At 42.9% G+C, this 17,545-nt stretch overlaps 1 protein-coding gene across 1 annotated transcript; it reads right to left on the reverse strand.

The window, feature by feature from the left end:
* Positions 1-3,864: 3,864 nt before the first annotated feature.
* gsx2 (GS homeobox 2) lies at positions 3,865-5,339 on the reverse strand. The gene is made up of 2 exons (XM_040129215.1): positions 4,834-5,339; positions 3,865-4,624 (listed from the first exon to the last, which is right to left on the reverse strand). Exons 1-2 carry the CDS (start codon positions 5,207-5,209, stop codon positions 4,284-4,286), a joined length of 717 nt encoding a protein of 238 aa, XP_039985149.1. The 5' UTR covers positions 5,210-5,339; the 3' UTR covers positions 3,865-4,283.
* Between the last annotated feature and the right edge of the window lie 12,206 nt (positions 5,340-17,545).

Raw genomic sequence — 17,545 nt, forward strand, 5'->3', positions numbered from 1 at the left:
ATATCAAGCACTTCACTACAACTTTAAAAAACCTAAATCATAAACAAGTTCCCAATCAGCACTGTCTCCTCCCAACTGTTACAACTAAATATCACCGAAGTCACAGCTTTGTTCTTGACAATATGCTGTAAAATGCCGAAGCACTTTTATGATATCTTAGCCATACAGGTCCCGTCACATGCGAGTACCTAAAACACGGTTTCAGGATGGAGGCGAATATCTTTGCGGCGGCCTTTTAGAAATGAATACAGTCAGGATGTGTGTGCATCGACCCTTGAATGGATGCTGCCCTTACCGACGTTATTCATCCTCCCTTTTGACCCTTTCCTGTCCTGCCTCCACATGTCCACCAGGGGGCTTTGGAAAAATGGAAAACTGGGATAAAATAAGTAGCATACGTTGAAAGGAAACTTGCCGAATTGGAATTAATGGTACCTTCCCTTTAAACCCTTAACAAAACTGAGCCTGAATTGCATATCATTTCGACACACTGGTCAGTCCATCCGGTGTCGATACTCCAGGCCTAGAACCGGAGAGTAACAGCACCCTGGAACTGCCCAGCGACTGAAAACTGCCGTGCTTATCGCCGTTTAAACTTGGGGGGATGAACAAGTGGATGTTTGTGATCTCAGCCTGTGTCTCGGCTGATCGAGTTCGCGTTCTCCAAAAGGCGTCAGTCGGGTAAGATACTCAGACCGGGTCCCTCTCCGAGTTGCAAGTCTATGAATGCGAGTATAGACAACACAACTGGCCTACACACGAGTCGACGCACAGGACTTCGCGTCCTGCAGGCGCGGCCGTGTGCAACAGAACAGGCACATCGAGGTGACCGGTCTTTGGAGATGACTCCACCGACTGACGGTGGCCCTCGGGTGGCGGTCCCTGTGGGAGCTGTCCAGCGTGCTGAAATCTCCCCTCACCAGGCCTGGCAGTGTTCGCCTCTCGGCCAAGTGAATGACTCCATCGACCTGTCTATCGCCATAATGTACACATACATCAAAAACAATTCTTGCTCTTCTGTATCTTTCCGACCCGAATCAGTAGACTGGGAAGGAGAGGCCTTGTGAGGATCTCTTTGGCCGTTCATGAGTGGAGCGGCCATCAACCACAAGAATGGGTGAGTTCTTTTTCCGTACAATACAACAACAACAGCAGCAGCAGTAATGACTAAACCTTGCATGCAAAATAAATAACACATAAAAACAGATGAATTAGGCTGTATTGCATACATTGGAAAAAACAAAACAAAACACTATCACAGAACCAGACTGCACAGACACCACATCACACGACACATTTTAAGCTTCCGGAAATAACTTAAACACTGTAAACCGAGAGAAGTGGAAGTCATTCGCCACCCAAAGCACGTTTCCTGGCTGATCATATGAAGGACAGCAAAACAAACGGAATTTCATTTTCAATATCAACACAAATAAATACATTGTCCTTCCTGCGTGTATCTGGCCTTGTTTATGCAGAGATAGATTTACCCACTTGACTCTTAGTTTAGGAAGGTCGCCATTACGATGAATTGAACAACCCCCTTCCTGTGGCAGGATGTTCGCAGATTAGCCCCTCCAATTATGCACAAAAGACCAAATCCCGTAGCCTAAATGTTACACATTCTCGACCGTAGCTCGGAGAAACCTGTGGCTTGATAATAGGAATCCATCATCAGTTTGAGATGCACGTTTAACTGCGCGTAAAGTTCCCACGATGTAGAGGGAAGGCCTTCCTCTGCCAGGACTCCTCACACTCAGATATTAGATTAAGATGAGAGCTATGCGGGCCACACGTATGGAGGATGGATATTGTTTCATAAATGAAGTGGACGTCTCTTCAGGAAAAGACAACGCCGCCCCCCCTCTTTTCCACACTGGCACTCCAGCTTCTTCTTGCCTCTATCTCTCCGCATGAGACAGCAGCTGCAACCGGCTGAAAAGCGCTCTTATTAATTGTCTTTTGTCATGCGTAATTGCCACATTTTCAATGGTGGCCGAGGCCTGACGTCTTTGGAGTGGTCTCGTTTTTCTGTGCATTGGTAGGTATAGAGCCTTTCCCCTGCAGTTTACATTTCACATCTCTGCTTTGCATTATTTTGATTATTATTATTTATCTATTTTTATCTTTTTTGGATAAAGTGGTGTCAAGTTTCAGTGAATGTGACAGGTTTGGAAGAGACAGCCATTCGCCCTGGATAAACGGATCTACTCTCAAAATGAGCTTCAGCCCATTATAGTGGCCCTACAGTTTGAGATCACGTCCTGTGGGGCTGAAAAAAAACCGGGAGGGGGGGGGTATTCTATTGTTGATCGCTTTAAATGCTGCATTGGTCTTTCACACCTGCAAGCGAACTCTAATTCGATTAATAGGAACTTCAATATATAATTCATTAGATGGCTTTCCCCCAGTAATATATGATCGCCAGCGGGATGTGAAAGGGGATCATTTATTCCCGCTCTGAATGGGCCTGTGTGGGACCAAAACTTCACCTGCTTCCCCTCTCAATTAGGAATGTATCCCAAACTCTGACAGAAACGAGTTAAATTAGGCGTCAGCTAATGTCCAGTGGCCCCTCCCACGTAATCCCTCCTCCGAGTCTTTCCATTTTAAGCATGCCCCCTTTAATTCACCATAAGTTGAAAGGTTCAAATAGTGCTTAATGAAACAGTGACTAAATCGTTCTCTCTCTCTCCGAGGAACCCTGTCGCTGTCTCTCAAAGCTCTCTGAGCACACAGCCGTCGGGGGTCTCCGGCTAAATGCGAGTCCCAAGGCAGGACAATCTAACCTGTCAAAGCCTTTGCCCACTTCTATATATCCTTGTTCTGTGGTTTCAAGCAATAGCAGCATAATCAACCAACGTGGGACCGAAAACGCAATTAAACTCGCTTTGGACAAGCAAAAATCTTTTGAAAAGCGACCATTAATGGACTATTGGCTGCTCCCCAGGGGCGTTATCGGGTACCCTTTTGTGGTCAGATCTAAGGAGAAATTACAGCTACACTTTCATATAAGCTCATTCCATCCATTTAGAAATAAATTGCCTATATCATGTAAATGGAGCTCTGCTACATAGTCTTTTTTAAATGAAATACGCACAGGGAACACCGGGATCCACCGGCCTATTAAACGTAATACCAAGAGGGTGGTATTGATAGTTTGAAGGGGCACAGTAAGAACTGCCGACTGATGGAAAATAGTTGGGAAAAGCTTGTATTGTAAAAACCTGTTGTGCTAGATAACTGCACTCACAGTGGACGTGCACTTACGTAAAGCTCGTCAGCTCTGAGGCAGAGTGGCCAGAAAAACGGAAACACTGATGGTGCCAAAACAAAACGACCCCTGTGAACTTTTGTCGAGACTGCCGAGACCAAACGATCTCACTACTTTGTCAGTTTTTAAGATGGAGTTAGTGGTGGCCTTTCGCTGGATTGCATCATATTGAAACGTGCTCAAACATATTTTGTCCACTCATATGCACAGCGGTTTAATATATGTAAAAGGGGTCGGACAAAGTTCTATATTGCATAATATTACACAGGGCAAACTGTTTTTCCCTTTATCACTGCAAGTACAAGATCGGGCTTCCATGGTAATCAATAGGCTGTCTTAGGACGAATGGCCTAATATGTAACTATGTAAACAGAGTATTTGCATACATTTTGAAATGCAAAAATTAAGGCAAGGTATTTCTCTTCCCCATTTTAATTTAAGTAGCTCAACGTGTAACTCTTTCAAATTCGTGTCAATAGTTGAAAAAACATTTGCAGTATTAGCTTCTTCATTGTTACAACTGGACACGTCATTGATCATAATAAGTCAATGCATCGACACACTCTTAGGTCACCTCGTCATGTTTATTACAATAAATACAGATATACATAGTTTACAAACGGTTGCTTACAGGTTCCACAAAGCTTAGGCCTATAGTATTTCTAAGGGCTGTCATTACCACACCACCTCACTGACAGTAGTGGGATATCGTGCAATCATTGAAAACGTTTACTGGGGATAATTAACTAGACCCGGGTATGGTTAGACCCCTGAAGGGATCCGAATACATCAGTCTGTTACAGCATACAGTCAGGTTTCCAAAAGTTTCAGGAACACGGAGTCTCATATGTTTCCTTTAATTTAAGAACGGGGTAAACGCGGAGTGAGGGACGACTGACGTTTTCGACACTTCTCAGACTTCGGGCGGATCTTTTGGCTCAGACGTCGCGTGATGCCATAAGCCACAACTGTAAGTGCCAGCAGCGGGAATCGGGGAGTCGCGTCGCTCTCAGATGGGTGACACCTCTTTCTCTTCCGTGGCAGAGGCAGGAGATAGAGACTCCTCGTCCTCTGACCTCGAATAGTCTGTGTGAGCGCTTGTGCACTTGCAACCGCTGTGCGCGCTCCTTTGGGTGGCTTTGCCCTCCTTCTTGTGCTTCACCCTGCGGTTCTGAAACCAGATTTTCACCTGTTTCTCCGACAGGTTCAAATACGTGGCGATTTCGATTCTTCTGAGTCTTGAAAGATACATGTTCGTGGAAAACTCCCTTTCGAGTTCCAGGAGTTGCGTGCTTGTGAAAGCCGTGCGCATCCTCTTGCCATTCTGTATGTGGCTGTTCTCAGAGGCGCCTGTGGAGAGAAAAACGTTCTTTACGTCAGACATCTCATTTCTCATCATGGCCGTAAGTCTTAACTCAATCGAAGATGTAAATGACGCAGAATGTCGCGCGAAAATCAACGTGCGTAAAAGCCGAGCGAGGGCATCATGAAATGTAAAGAGTAGCTGGTCGAGCAGTGCGCCTGGTTGCGAGCTGAGAGTGTGGCGGACAGGTGCTTACCAATAGAGAGGCAGTGGTATCTCCTGGGATCTGTGACGCTGAAGGTGGGCGTGCAGACAGGTGTGTGTCCCGGGTGCGCGAGTGCCGGGGACTGCTGATGCGCTATTCTCTGACAGTATTGTGCCTCCGCTCCTGGGAACTGACTCTTCAGCATGGGAATGCCGCTGCGGGAAGAGTGGATGTGGGACGTGACGCACAGCGGGCAAACGCAGAAGGTCCCATTTTTCCTGGACGGGCACACCGGAGCGGTGACCGTCATCACGGTCGGGGAGTGCATGCTGATGGGAATAAGGAAGTCTTGTCCCGGGTGCTCCGCTGGTCCCGGTCGCACCGTATCCTTGATTATTAAAGAATCGACGTAAAACGACCTGGACATGACTGCGCCGCTGAGAAGTGATCGCTCCGTGCGTAAGATGATAGCTGTTTCTCATCTGAACCCCTCGGGATCTCCAAAGGTGCTTATGTTTGATGGTTCAACAAAAGGGACCCCGAAGAGGGTTGGCCCTGCAGCGTCACCCACGTGCGCACCCGGCGGTAAGGGTTTATACTGTCAGCGACCCAAACCACGTGATGTCTCCCCGGGCCTCCAATCACAACGTGCAGATTTACTCCTTTTATCCCCGAATTTAGAAAAGTCAGGGGAACTAGAAAAATATAACCAGCCAGCGTTTTTTTTATTCTTATTGAATTTTTTTTTTTTTTTCCGAACTATGTACAAAGTTCTGCACTGGCTTGCACTATTGTGTCCCACTATTTTTTTTAAACAGAGTTCAACTTATGTAAACAAAGCTTCCAAGTGTATATTTTCTGGCAAATATCCATGCTGCTTCTACTACATTTTGATTTAGTATGTTGGATAATAAGAGTTGTTTATAGGACGTGGGTCAAATGTCAACCTGAAATTGCACATTTGTCAAATGTCAGTTGGAAACACCTGCTATTGTATAAACTCAGATCACCGAGTAACACTTGAAAGACACTAAACGTGTATTAAATACATCAGATTAACTAGAAACAGGTAGAACAGCTGTAGTGAAAACTTCAATAGAGATAAATAATAAGTGCATGACCTCTCTGGTTATAACAGAATAACCTCTTTCCAAGTCTCCAGCTGAATAAATGTGATTTGATTATTATTCCTTTTTTTTCCAATTCAGCCTTGAGATCAACTAAAATTGGTTTACTCTTGGAAATTATTGCATAACAAGCCTGGCACGTAAAACAAAGCTATATGATGGACTTTATCCAGACCTACTTTTTTATCCAATAGTCGATTTCTCGTTTTTTTTGCAAATGCGATTTAAGGAATCGTGCACGCGACTGTAAGCACTAATTGCTTTTTCAGCCTAATCATACTCTGAATCCGGTTGGTCCAGGTTTCACTTCCAGCAATTAAAGAATTATGAACAGATGACGAGTCTGGGCCGCGGTTATTTGATGGCGATTAGGATTCAATTAGAAAGTGTTTATAATGGTGGGTCTGTGCGGGGGTAAACAGGCAGCTATTTCAGAAATGCGTTAATCCCTCATCTTGTGACAATAATTAGCGAGTTTGATCCCCAGGCGGGTCACCGGTAGGTTTAGCTTCTGCTTTCATCTGCCAAGTAACGCCTCGGACCTTCAGACAGAGGCGAGCCGGCAGTGCGGTTGTGGTGCAGACGGTCCAGGTCCAACACAACATGTGTTAGTTTCTCCTCTGACCTCAAAAAAAAAAAACAAAAAACAAAAAACAACAACACAAACACAAGTGGAATAGGCCTGTTGTGGATCCCACGTCTAATGCACTTTCCCCCTTAAAATAAATAGCCAGCCTTTATGCTTCTTGAACTAATACATAAGTACTAGTAAGAGGCTCTTACTGAACGATGAGTTCAAACGTAACCCTTTGAAGGAATTAGAAAGTCATTAAAATCCAACCATGATAAAGGTAAAAACAAACATGTCTGTCACACAGACAGTAATTGCTATAATAACGTGAATCCAACGTTTGACAAGGAAGGCGCACAGAACTGCTGTTATGGCACAGATAGTGTGAAACGAGAGAGAGATAGAGAGAGAGAGAGAGAGAGAGGGAGAGAGAGAGAGCGAGCAAACCAAGCGGAATGATGCGTGGCGCGCGCCCTCATCACACCATGCGAGCTCCAATATTATTTTTCCATAATTCTGCACGATAAAATTTCATTGTCTATTAAGTAATCCCACAAATGAGATCCTTTATGAGGCTATAATGAGGCCTAATTGCCAGGACTAGTGGAGCCACGTGGAAGGATTTAGGAAGCATTAAGCCGTCGGGTACTGAGCACAGACTGTTACCTAGCCATTACTTTCATAATTCAAGGAGAAAATTAGTCCATTTAAGGGAAAAATCCTTTGATTCCCTTTATTCTGCTCGAGGTGACAGGGCTGCAGTTTTTGTCCGCCTCGCTTAAGAAGCCGCTGCAACAAATGGCGCTGGTGCAGTACTTTTTAAACGTTACGTATATAAATATATAGATTAAAAAAGAATTTCAGAAATGTATAAAGCTCTCAGGGCCCCGCCTCTCACATGCCTCTTCTTTCTCTACTTTATAGTGCAGCAGTTACCCTCCACTGTTCAACCCCTTTTCAAATCATGTTGATGGGCAATTAATCACTGGCCTATTCAATAACATGAAAATTACATTAAAATAGGGATCTTTCTTTCTTTCTTTCTTTCTTTCTTTCTTTTTAAAAAAAAAAAAAAGTTAATTTTCTTCAGAGGTTGGTTAGTGTAAGTTTATTTAAAACTGGAATATCTAGTATGAGTATGAGAATCTGTGCAAGTACTTCGAGGGAAAAAGGTGTGTGTGTGTGTGTGTGTGTGTGTGTGTATCCAGCTCCTCCCAGTAGTAAAAACACACAAACTTGTTAAAGCGCACTGCTAAAGTTCCCCCCTCTCATTCACATCGCATCCCATGCCATATTATACCGTGAAGAAGTCCATTAATGTTTTGTTGAACAAGCGTCATTAACTTGTATCAACGCCTTTTTACAAACCTTGCATTGTTGTGCAGGGCCAGTCTGCGGCCCATCTTGGCCAATACAGTGGATGATTTGCCCCTTTATTAGTTACCAGGCAACAGATCCTGAATACCAAAACTCAAAGGAAACACTCTGGTCCTCCATATAGATCTCAATGGCGATGGGGGAAAATGAACAATGATCCTGTGGACAACATAATGCCACGCAATGACTTTTCATTAACAATTATCTGGTTGATGTGAATAGCAGCTGCAGTGGCTACTCTCCATCTCATGGTCTGCAGAGAAAAGGGGAGCAGGGGAGAGAAAGAGGCTTGCCAGTGAATAGTATCCTGCAGGAGTTTAGGGGGTTCATGGTCTCCATGAATGTGGAATCTAATTTATATCTCAGTGAATAATTAGGTTTCTATGCAAAAATGAGTTGGAAATAATTACATCTTAAAACACCGTGACAACTTAGCCAGATAAACAAAGAAAAGCAGTCCTCTTTAATGTCTCTCACCAGGAGTTTATGAGCTTTTTCAATTCAACGGTCACGACTAATAAGCTACATTTAAGTTTCAGTGCAAAAGTGTATCATGAGACAACTTCAATTTCAATAAAGGGTAGTTGTGTTGCACCTATATCCCTGAAAATATCTATTTCTGTGATTGGTAACAGACAACACTATTAGGCCCTCAGTCCTATAGAAAAGTAAAGTGACGGCCTGAGTGTAAGAAGAGGCTGCTGAACAAAGCCAGTGAGGGCCCTGTTGATGGCCTATAGAGATGTCCTGTACCAGGCTCCCTCTAATTAGGGAGACGCTTCTCAGTCTCACAGAGCCGCTCAGACCAGACACTCCAGACTGAAGTGTGCCCCTGCGCCAGTGAGTGTGTCTGGATGTCCACACTCAACACAGCAACGCAGTGTGTGTGTGTCTGCCATTTGTGGCGCACACAATTAATGGAGTCTCGAAAATGAGATAAACACCGACGGATAGTGACGCCGCTCACGGTCAACTTCCCAGAGAGATGTCTTTATTAAAGCTTATTGTTCGAGCCCTGATTTGTCCCTCTGCCTCCTCTGTTGTTTCCAAAAGACTAAGCAGATGCCATTAAAGAGGCAGCACAGAACAGTCCTTATTTCAATCTTTTCTTGCTTGAGTTGTCAAATAGTACTGAATTTCAGCCCTTATTGGAATAGGAAGCTGTTCCATTGTTGGTCACTTTGTAGTGCCTCGCCACACTGCAGGAGTTATCAGCTTTAAGGACTCATTATTGCGCTCCTCACCGGTTTCCAAGAAGATCCAGATGCTGTTTTATCTTCGTTAATGAGTGGCCTTTTAGCAAAATTATTTGGGTTCAGAATAATGCCTCTAGACTTTGTCTGAAAGTACACTCATCTCCACAGAAAACAGAAAAATGGTACCTTTCCACCTACATAAAAGTTCTCACTCAAATTAAAGACAGCTGTAGCTATGGATGCCAACTGATCAGCCCCTCCCCGAACAGCCTTAATCAAACCTGAAGGGTTCACACCCCTCCTCTGCTCCTGACTTCCCATGAAACCTAAATCAGGAAATGTTTCAAAGAGTGAATGACAGGAGTCCCTCCACCCTTGTTACCCCGATCGCTCTCTCCCTCAGTCTAAAGGAGGTGATATTGTAGCCTCTTTTTCTCCCCTTTTGAAAGGGGAAATCCCTGGGATTGAGCTTGTTTGCTGAAGCGGAAGCTTACTGGAATGTGTGTCCGGACTGCGTCTTTTGTCGCCGGCCGGGGCCGTGAATAGACGTGGGCTGCAATCTCTCTGTCCGCTGTTTATCAGACTGTGAAGAAGCAAACAAACCAAAATGTTTCATCCGCATGTAAGCTGCACCTTATACCTGTCAATCACTTTTTTTTTCTTGTCTGCTGTTGGATGGATGTTTGAACTTGTCTGATAATAACTTAAAAAACCATAATTAAACCTAAAAACCTGCTCAACCCCTTTTTAGGTATAATTAGTGTCCTCTCAGCTGCGCTGCCGCTCTCCTTAATTCATGCTAAATTTAGCCACAGAGGACAGATCAAGGCTTTCATAGATACAGACTGCTTAAAGAGGGACTACTTTTTTAAATAAATCATATCTCTGATTTATTTTTCTGTGTGTTCTGTCCTCAGATTAAATATTGATTTAGAAAAGTGTCACACTGAGTAGACTCCGCCATTATTTTGATTTTCATTGTTGCCTGTTAGTGTCTCTCAGGCTGCTTGTCGCTCCAGCCTCATCCCAGCTTTTCCCTGCGTTTGAGGCCAAATAGAGGCGTGTATACACATATAGGCTAACTTATTCCTTAATTGAGGTAATGTCCACATTTTCCTGCCTATTATGCATATGTTGGACGATATGTAGAAGTTTAAAGGAAGGTGGAGAGTCTGTCAGGCGGTTTGAACCCAGCCGCACTCTGAGCCTTATTCTGCTCATTTGGACAATGAAGAACACATCGATCTGATTTTTTTCCCCTGTTTTTGTCTTCATCATTGTTACAGCTGTTGGCATTTCAGTTTTCATTTATATTCATGCCTCTGTTCTGCAGACGCAAGCCAATATAATTGAAATCCTCATCGCATTTTACAAAGTTCCTTCCTGTCAGAGCATGTGATTCTTTTGCTGTCACTTAGAGAGGATTATCAGATTTATATATGTTAATGGGCAGTAGGCAGTCGCAGACAGTCGTTTACTGTCTTTTTGTGAAGAGAGAACCCACTGTGTTTTTGTGTAATTCTGAGATGCGCTTTCAAAACCTGTAGGAAAAAACTTTCACAAAAACATTTGTTAGCTACTTTGCCAGAGGTGCTTCCTATATTTAAGATCCCATCCAAGTAAAGATTATACGGGATTGAATCATTTCAAAGTAAAGGTAACTGAACGTTCTGATCATGATAAATTGATTCACTTTGAGAACTTTTTTTTCTATGAGGATGTGATTTTATGGGAAGATGTGAAACAAGGCCACTTGTGTTGTCTAAGTTCTTTCATGTTTACTGTCAGTATTACATCTCAGATAAATGCACACATGCTATAGGAAGTATTACCAAAGGGGGGATATCAATAAAACAGGCAGATTTTATTATTCAGTCTTTGCATACAGCCCACAGCAAGCATCTATCGAGGGCATCACAAGGTTTAATAGCAGAAAAACTCATGAAGTGTCTTAAGCCCAGCAGAGCTTGTTATACAACAGGCAGCTAATTGTGTGGTGGGCAGTTTGGGGCATCACATGAACTGGCTGGGCTTTGGTGGGCGGCAGCTGCATCCAGCCTCCAGTTCTGTGAGTCATCACAAGGCGCCCTCCACAGGAACACTTTGTATCTGTAATATTTATGGCGTTTTCATAATGCGGTTCAGTTTAACTGTGCAGAAACGGTAATCAGAAATCCCGTTCCAAATCATTTAGAATTTTCTTCTCATTTTCATAGAACATGCAAAATATACGATGAGGTACAGTAGCACTGCCAAATTAACACATGGAATATCAGAAATATTAAGTCTCTAAAATTGATAGATTTGTTAAACTGTTATGTAGTATTCAGAAGCTGCTTCCCTATATTCAAACACAGTTTCAGAATGAAAGGGAAGCCACACGTCTGCTGTTTTTCACAGTTTAACATAGACCTCTGCAGTCTCTTCTGAACGTAAGATATATCAAATAATCGACCTATATATAAACATATAAAATCGAAAGAAACATTGCACGGATGAACAGATTAATACAATGTAAAAAGTGGCAGCCTGAAAACAAGTCTGCGTCCCCTAGAGGCTTTCAGTGGCCAGGAAAGAAAGAAAGTGCTCCATTTAAGTCAGAGTGTAGATGTGGAAAAAGCTAACGAATGCAGAATTTCTCTCGAAAGTCAAAGTTTTATTCTTAGATCATTTTAAATCATATCATTTTTAACGTTATTTTTAAGACCTACTTTTTTACTGCTAAGATTGTGACTTCCAACAGTCTCGACTGTCCAGAAAAAGTATTCTTTGGTTGTTACGTGACTGATTTGGATGACAGATTTGTTATTTCTTTCACGATAACAGGTCAATTAAATTCTAATTAAATCTACACTAATAGAGCATGTTTATGAATGCAATGTAATTATGTACCGGGAACACAATCCAAAATGGTGTTCAAGCAAATGAAGGGTGGAAAAATACATACAATTTCTGACAAGAGAACAACATCCCATTTAAAATATATTCTAAATAAAATAAATGCATTTTTTAAAAATTTGTTGTGCATTGCTTTTTGAAGTAAACTGTAGTATTAATGAATGGGATCTGTCCTTTCTCACATCTTCACCGTGTTTCAGTCCACATTTTGGGACAGGGTAGGAATTTCATAAAATATCCGATTGCAACAACAATTTGAGCTGTACAGTCAGGAGAGCTTGTCTTAGAGAAGATTTAACCTGTGTGTGCTCAATGTTTGGGGATTACAAGTTATAATTTCTTTCCACACTCCTCTTTAACTTTGCATACCCATATAGAACCATACATAACTGCATTTCCTTCAAGTTGGCCCCAGGCCACCAAAAAAATTATTATATATTTTGTGAAGATGAATGTAAATCACACAGTAACACTTTATTTAATAGCACATATGGTCCAGAACCTCAGCCTTGCATGATATTATTTTATATAAAAATTTATATCAGATAAAAACAATGAGAAATATGATTCGAAGTTAGTTTTTACAACAGTAACCTCATGACTTTAGCCTTGCTCACAGCCTCAGCCACCTGCTTAGCGCTGTTAAACAGCCGTGCAGGCTTTCTACCGTTTATGTACTGAAGTAACAAGCAGCTGTTACTGGTGATTGAGAATACATGTCGAGTGGATTTTTTACTCGGCATAAATGTAAATTGTACATGAAGGTCCTACCATTGGGGGATTTGGGTTTTAGAGGAAAAAAGGTTGTGATTTAGAGTTGTGTACGTTGTAGGTGAGCACTCGTACTTTTTTAGATTTTTGTAAAATGACCCACTGCGTCACCTGGCTCTTTCATTGCTTTTTTACTCTGGAAGTAAATTAATTTCTAGAAATTTAACAAGTGTTTTGCTTCACATTGTTTGCATTTCCAAGTGCGGTGAGCTTCCTTTTCAGCGTATCGAGACAGTCGAGGTCAGGGCCAAGAGCTCCTGTCTGCACCGTCCCAGCCCTGTGCCAGCCAGATAAATGGAGAGAGTGTTTGTAAGCTGTCTGAGCTTTGTGTTTGCACAGAGTCACAACTTTGTATGGGGTCGAGGGGGAGTTTGGGGCAGCTACTGAGATTTGTATGCAGACTACATCGCTCAGCCACCCCCCTGGTCCACTCTATGTCCTCTCACCTGCCTGTTGCAGTAAATCATAGAGCTATCAAGTGAAGCGTGTTGATGGGCCTGCACGTGCAAGAGCTTTACTGCACCTGTCGTGTCTGTGTGTGTGTGCGCGCATGTGTGTGTAATGAAGAAGTAAACAAAGGTCTTTGCGAATGTTTATCTGTTTCTATGGATGTTTACTTCTCTTTATTCACATCTTCTGTCTGTGTGTGATTCTTCTTGCAGGCCTGGGGGTCGATGATAAGAGAGTTTTGGAGATCTGCCTAACGGTTTGTCTGTAAATGTGTGTGTGTGTGTGTGTGTGTGTGTGTGTGTGTGTGTGTGTGTGTGTGTGTGTGTGTGTGTGTGTGTGTGTGTGCATGTGCACGCCTCTCTTTGCTTGTAGTAGGGATAGAAGTGGAGGTAGCTGGGTGTCAACCAGGAGGTCTGCAGATGCCTGTCCGGCTGAGAGCTGGACGGTCCCTCCCTTTGACAGAGTATCCATTCAGAGTCAATGAGCTGGGTCAAAGCCTGCACGTCAGGCTGCAGCTCGGCCTAGCACTGGGGCGGTCCAAGAGGTCAGTCTTATTCACATGGCGCTGTCATGCAAATGAACCCACCCACGCTTAAACAACTCTTGGAATTTTTATGCCTGCTCCCTGGCCTTTTTTTCCTCCATTTCCCTCTTTTTTCCTACTTTTTTCCTCCCTCTCTCCCTCTGTTCCTCTCCAAATCTCTCTCCCCTGTATTCACAAAGTCATTGACGACACATTCAAAGCTTTTTAAACTGGCCAGCTTCATTGTGCCCACACCAAAGTGGGGGGATGGAGAGAGGGGGGGGGGGGGGGGGTGTAAAGAGGAGTGGGCCTAAATATACTCCGGTCTGAAAGTAGTTAGATCATGTTCTTTTCATGGTCCGATTAGAATCAAATCGATCCCCCCGCCCCTCCTGACACTCCACAGTTTGAAGAGGAGCGGTCAAACAAAGATTTCTTGGCTGGGACAGGGGGAATGAATGACCAAACCTGAATGCTAAACACACTCTTAAAAGTCTCATTTTGAAGCATGACAATGCCCAGGAGAGTAAATTTGTTTTAAGTGTGAGTGAGAAATGTTTGTGTGTATGGTGAAAAGATATCTCTACAATGATGATGCTGTAGGAGCATCTTTGGATGAGACCTGATCTACAAATAAGTCAGGAAAACACACAAACCTCAGTGGAGGATCTTCTCAAAAAAGGCCTTAACCCTCATAATAAAGAGGAGGATTTTAGACAAAGGTACTTTCTCTAAAAGAAGTATCTTTCAATAAAACAGTGTTTTTAAATGTAATCCAAAATAAGTTTTCTTCAGGGACAGGGTTACATATACACAGTACAAAGAAATGGGTTGGGTTCAAAAAGACCGGAGGTTCGGCCCGTGGTGTCTGAAAACAGGGAGGACGGCCGCTGGACACCGTAGCTCCTCCAGGGAGGCGACTGCTGAGGGTGAGGGGAAGGATGCGGAGGAGGGGTTTGAACCTGGTGACACCTTTTCTGCACCTGCAGCTCTGGTAATCATCAGCTTCCTCTTCCACCAAACTTCCATAACACTCTCTCTTTTTGGCTTTAATTTTTATTAAAGCGAGCAACTAACGCACTATACAAAGTAGTTTGCTAAAGTCGCTCATATGGAACATGCGCTGATTTTTTTTCTGTCCCGGAAAAACCATGTATCTCCAAAAATTTCAACTTTTCTTGGGCTAAGACAAACAGCTCTGTTTTCACCTCTTTCAGCTGTTTTTAAGAAAACCCTGCAGGGTTTTATATGGTTCATTTGGTTGTAGAAGTACAACAAAATTCTCACTTAATCCTTCTTTTTTTGTTCTCAAAAATTGAAAATAACGCAAAATTTGGAGACACGTGGTTTTCATTGGACAGCAATGTTTTGGTAAAAAGTACATTTTTGAAAAATGTACCAGGCAAGTCTTTGGATTAAGCGATCAGGTACAACTCTGGGCATGTTCAGATCCAAAATAATGAGCTAAAAACAGAATAATGGCAGCTGGCAGTTAATTTGGTCCACCTAGCTAAAACCAATACATTCCTGCAGTTAATCCTCCTTCATTCATTTATAATGTTCAGTGTTTGTTTCATTGATTCAACTTTATGATCTTTATGATAATTTTGGAATATGCAGTTCGTGATGCTCTTGAACTGCATTGCGTGATACTGCCAGGTGTTTCTATTATTTTGTCCAATTAATATAATTGAGGGTAGGCTCCTAGTTTTATCAAGGTGTACCTAATACACTTGCAGCTGAGTGTGGTTTTCATAGATATACGTGTTGTATAACATGACCAATGTAAAGAGCCAAAATCCTTCTTTCTGTAGATTTAACTGATGAATGAATATTAATGTATGTTAGTGTGGCTCCATCTAGGCAACACAAATACAATGGTTCCCACGTTCTTCAATAAACATTCGTAGTCCCTATTTTTTTTTACTGAAAAAACTTTCTTTTTCAAAATACAGAAATGGAAAATGATAACAAAACACATTCAACTATGGTAAATTCACGAAGCACACCATTTTGCATTTTTTTTTTTTTACATTTTAACCAACCAGGAGCCACAACTCACTGCAGTCCTTAGTGGTCCTAATAAAACAAACTGCAATTAAGGAGCTGCCTATCCTTAAGAAATTTAATACGACAAAATATGAATTAATTACGAGCTTTTCTTTATTGTTTAAATGGCTCTAACACTGTAGTCCAGCTTGGCTTGTTAAATTAACTTTGTAATGATATTTTCTTGTCTTTGTGACATGTAGCTCCTGTGTTGTTTTTTGTGTGCATGTGTTCATTATCAATCATCTCCAGCTCACCTTTATTCATCTTTCCACTGAAACGAGCAGCGGTCTTCAGCGCGTCGGCCATTAAAAAACTCAGGCTGTGCAGCCAAACATTGTTCATATGCACAGAATTTTTTTGAGAACTTTTTTTTTTTAAATTCTGAAGTTCCCAAAAGATACTAATTAATATACTGACTTTGGGGGAAATGTGTTTGAGAAGACGCCCAAGACATCTAGAATGGTTACCCTTGGGGGAGTGGCTATGCAATTAGCTATGCAAACTCCTTGGTCTGAATATATCACGCAGTGTAAACATCACAGTGCTTTGTTGAAGAGTTGTAACAAGCTGATACAGAACATACAGTGTACTGTGTGATTGTGTCAGACAGTGTAGAAAAGGATTATTTTAACAACTGTAAAGCTGCTTTAGAGGGCAAAAGAGGAAAATTGGATGTTAAAGGGTTAATAACTGAAAATATCTCTCCATCTTAGTTGATTTAAATGTGAAAAATCTATAAATACAAATACACCTTTGCTCCTCTCTCACCTCTGTCTGTTCATTCAGTTGTGTTACAGGAACAGTCTGAGCTTGTAGCACGTAGCTCTTAGTACGACTAAGTTGTTTGTGTTCTGAATCCCAAGAGAAGCCAAACAACACTCTCGAGGTGGACGGATGGAGGGGTGGGACCACCCTGCAGCTGCCCTCTTCTCTCTCTCTCACTCCCACCTCATCCCTTCATTCCCTCTCCTATTCATCCTGCAGCTGCAGTCTTGTGCCCCTCTCTCTCACTCTCTCACTCTGTCACACAAAGTTTCTCCCTCTCTCTCTCTCCCTCTTTCTCTATTTGTCCCTGAGACACAAAGATGGATGGAGAAGCTCCTGGAATGGGGTGCACAATAGGTTGTGCCACAAGGTGAGCAGCCTCAGCTGCATACGGCCCAGGCCTGCCTTTTTTAGCTCCTGCGAGGCTCCTTACCCGACTGGAGTATGTGTGTGTGAAGGGGGGTCTGAGCGGCACAGTATGGCAACAGATGCTTTTGTTCGGCCAGAAGTCTGAAAGGGGCCTTGGGTGGGGGGCTTAGCAGTGTCAGTGCACAGAGTCATTTTTCTCTCCTTTTTCTCCCACTCTGCCTCTCTTTCTCTATGTCTCCCTCTCCCCAGCTGTGCCTGCCGTGGAGGCTGAGCAAGAGGAAATGTGAGGGCAACGGCATGATGGAATACGTAAGTGGGGCGCGCGGTTTTGGCCTGTTTTGTGGGCGACTTCATTAAAGGGTCGTTTATCTGGCCTGTGATCCCATTGTCCTGGGCCTTCTTTATCAGCCCCGGTGTGTCAGGGGGGTGTAATTGGCCGATTGGCCACGGTCTACGCATGCTGAGGTGATTTATAAAGCTGTGAATGGAGCTGACTCCTCTCCGGGCAGCGCTCCCTCTCCCATATAGGAGACACTGCACTGCAGAATAACACTGAATAAATGCAGAAGAAATGTGAAAAGGATGAAACGTCCCCAAAGCTCTTTGTGCGAGTGTGAAATCAGAGGCTTGAATAAAAGGGCTCCGGAATCACTCTTTCCCTTGT

Source organism: Xiphias gladius, chromosome 6 (assembly GCF_016859285.1).
Source record: "Xiphias gladius isolate SHS-SW01 ecotype Sanya breed wild chromosome 6, ASM1685928v1, whole genome shotgun sequence".
Classification (NCBI taxonomy): Eukaryota; Metazoa; Chordata; class Actinopteri; order Istiophoriformes; family Xiphiidae; genus Xiphias; species Xiphias gladius.

Excerpts from the sequence above, each read along its gene's own strand:
- gsx2 (XM_040129215.1), bottom strand. The coding sequence starts at position 5,209 with ATGTCCAGGTCGTTTTACGTCGATTCTTTAATAATCAAGGATACGGTG. Across the intron at positions 4,625-4,833 it reads ATACCACTGCCTCTCTATTG|GCGCCTCTGAGAACAGCCAC; the intron begins GTAAGCACCTGT and ends TTCTCTCCACAG.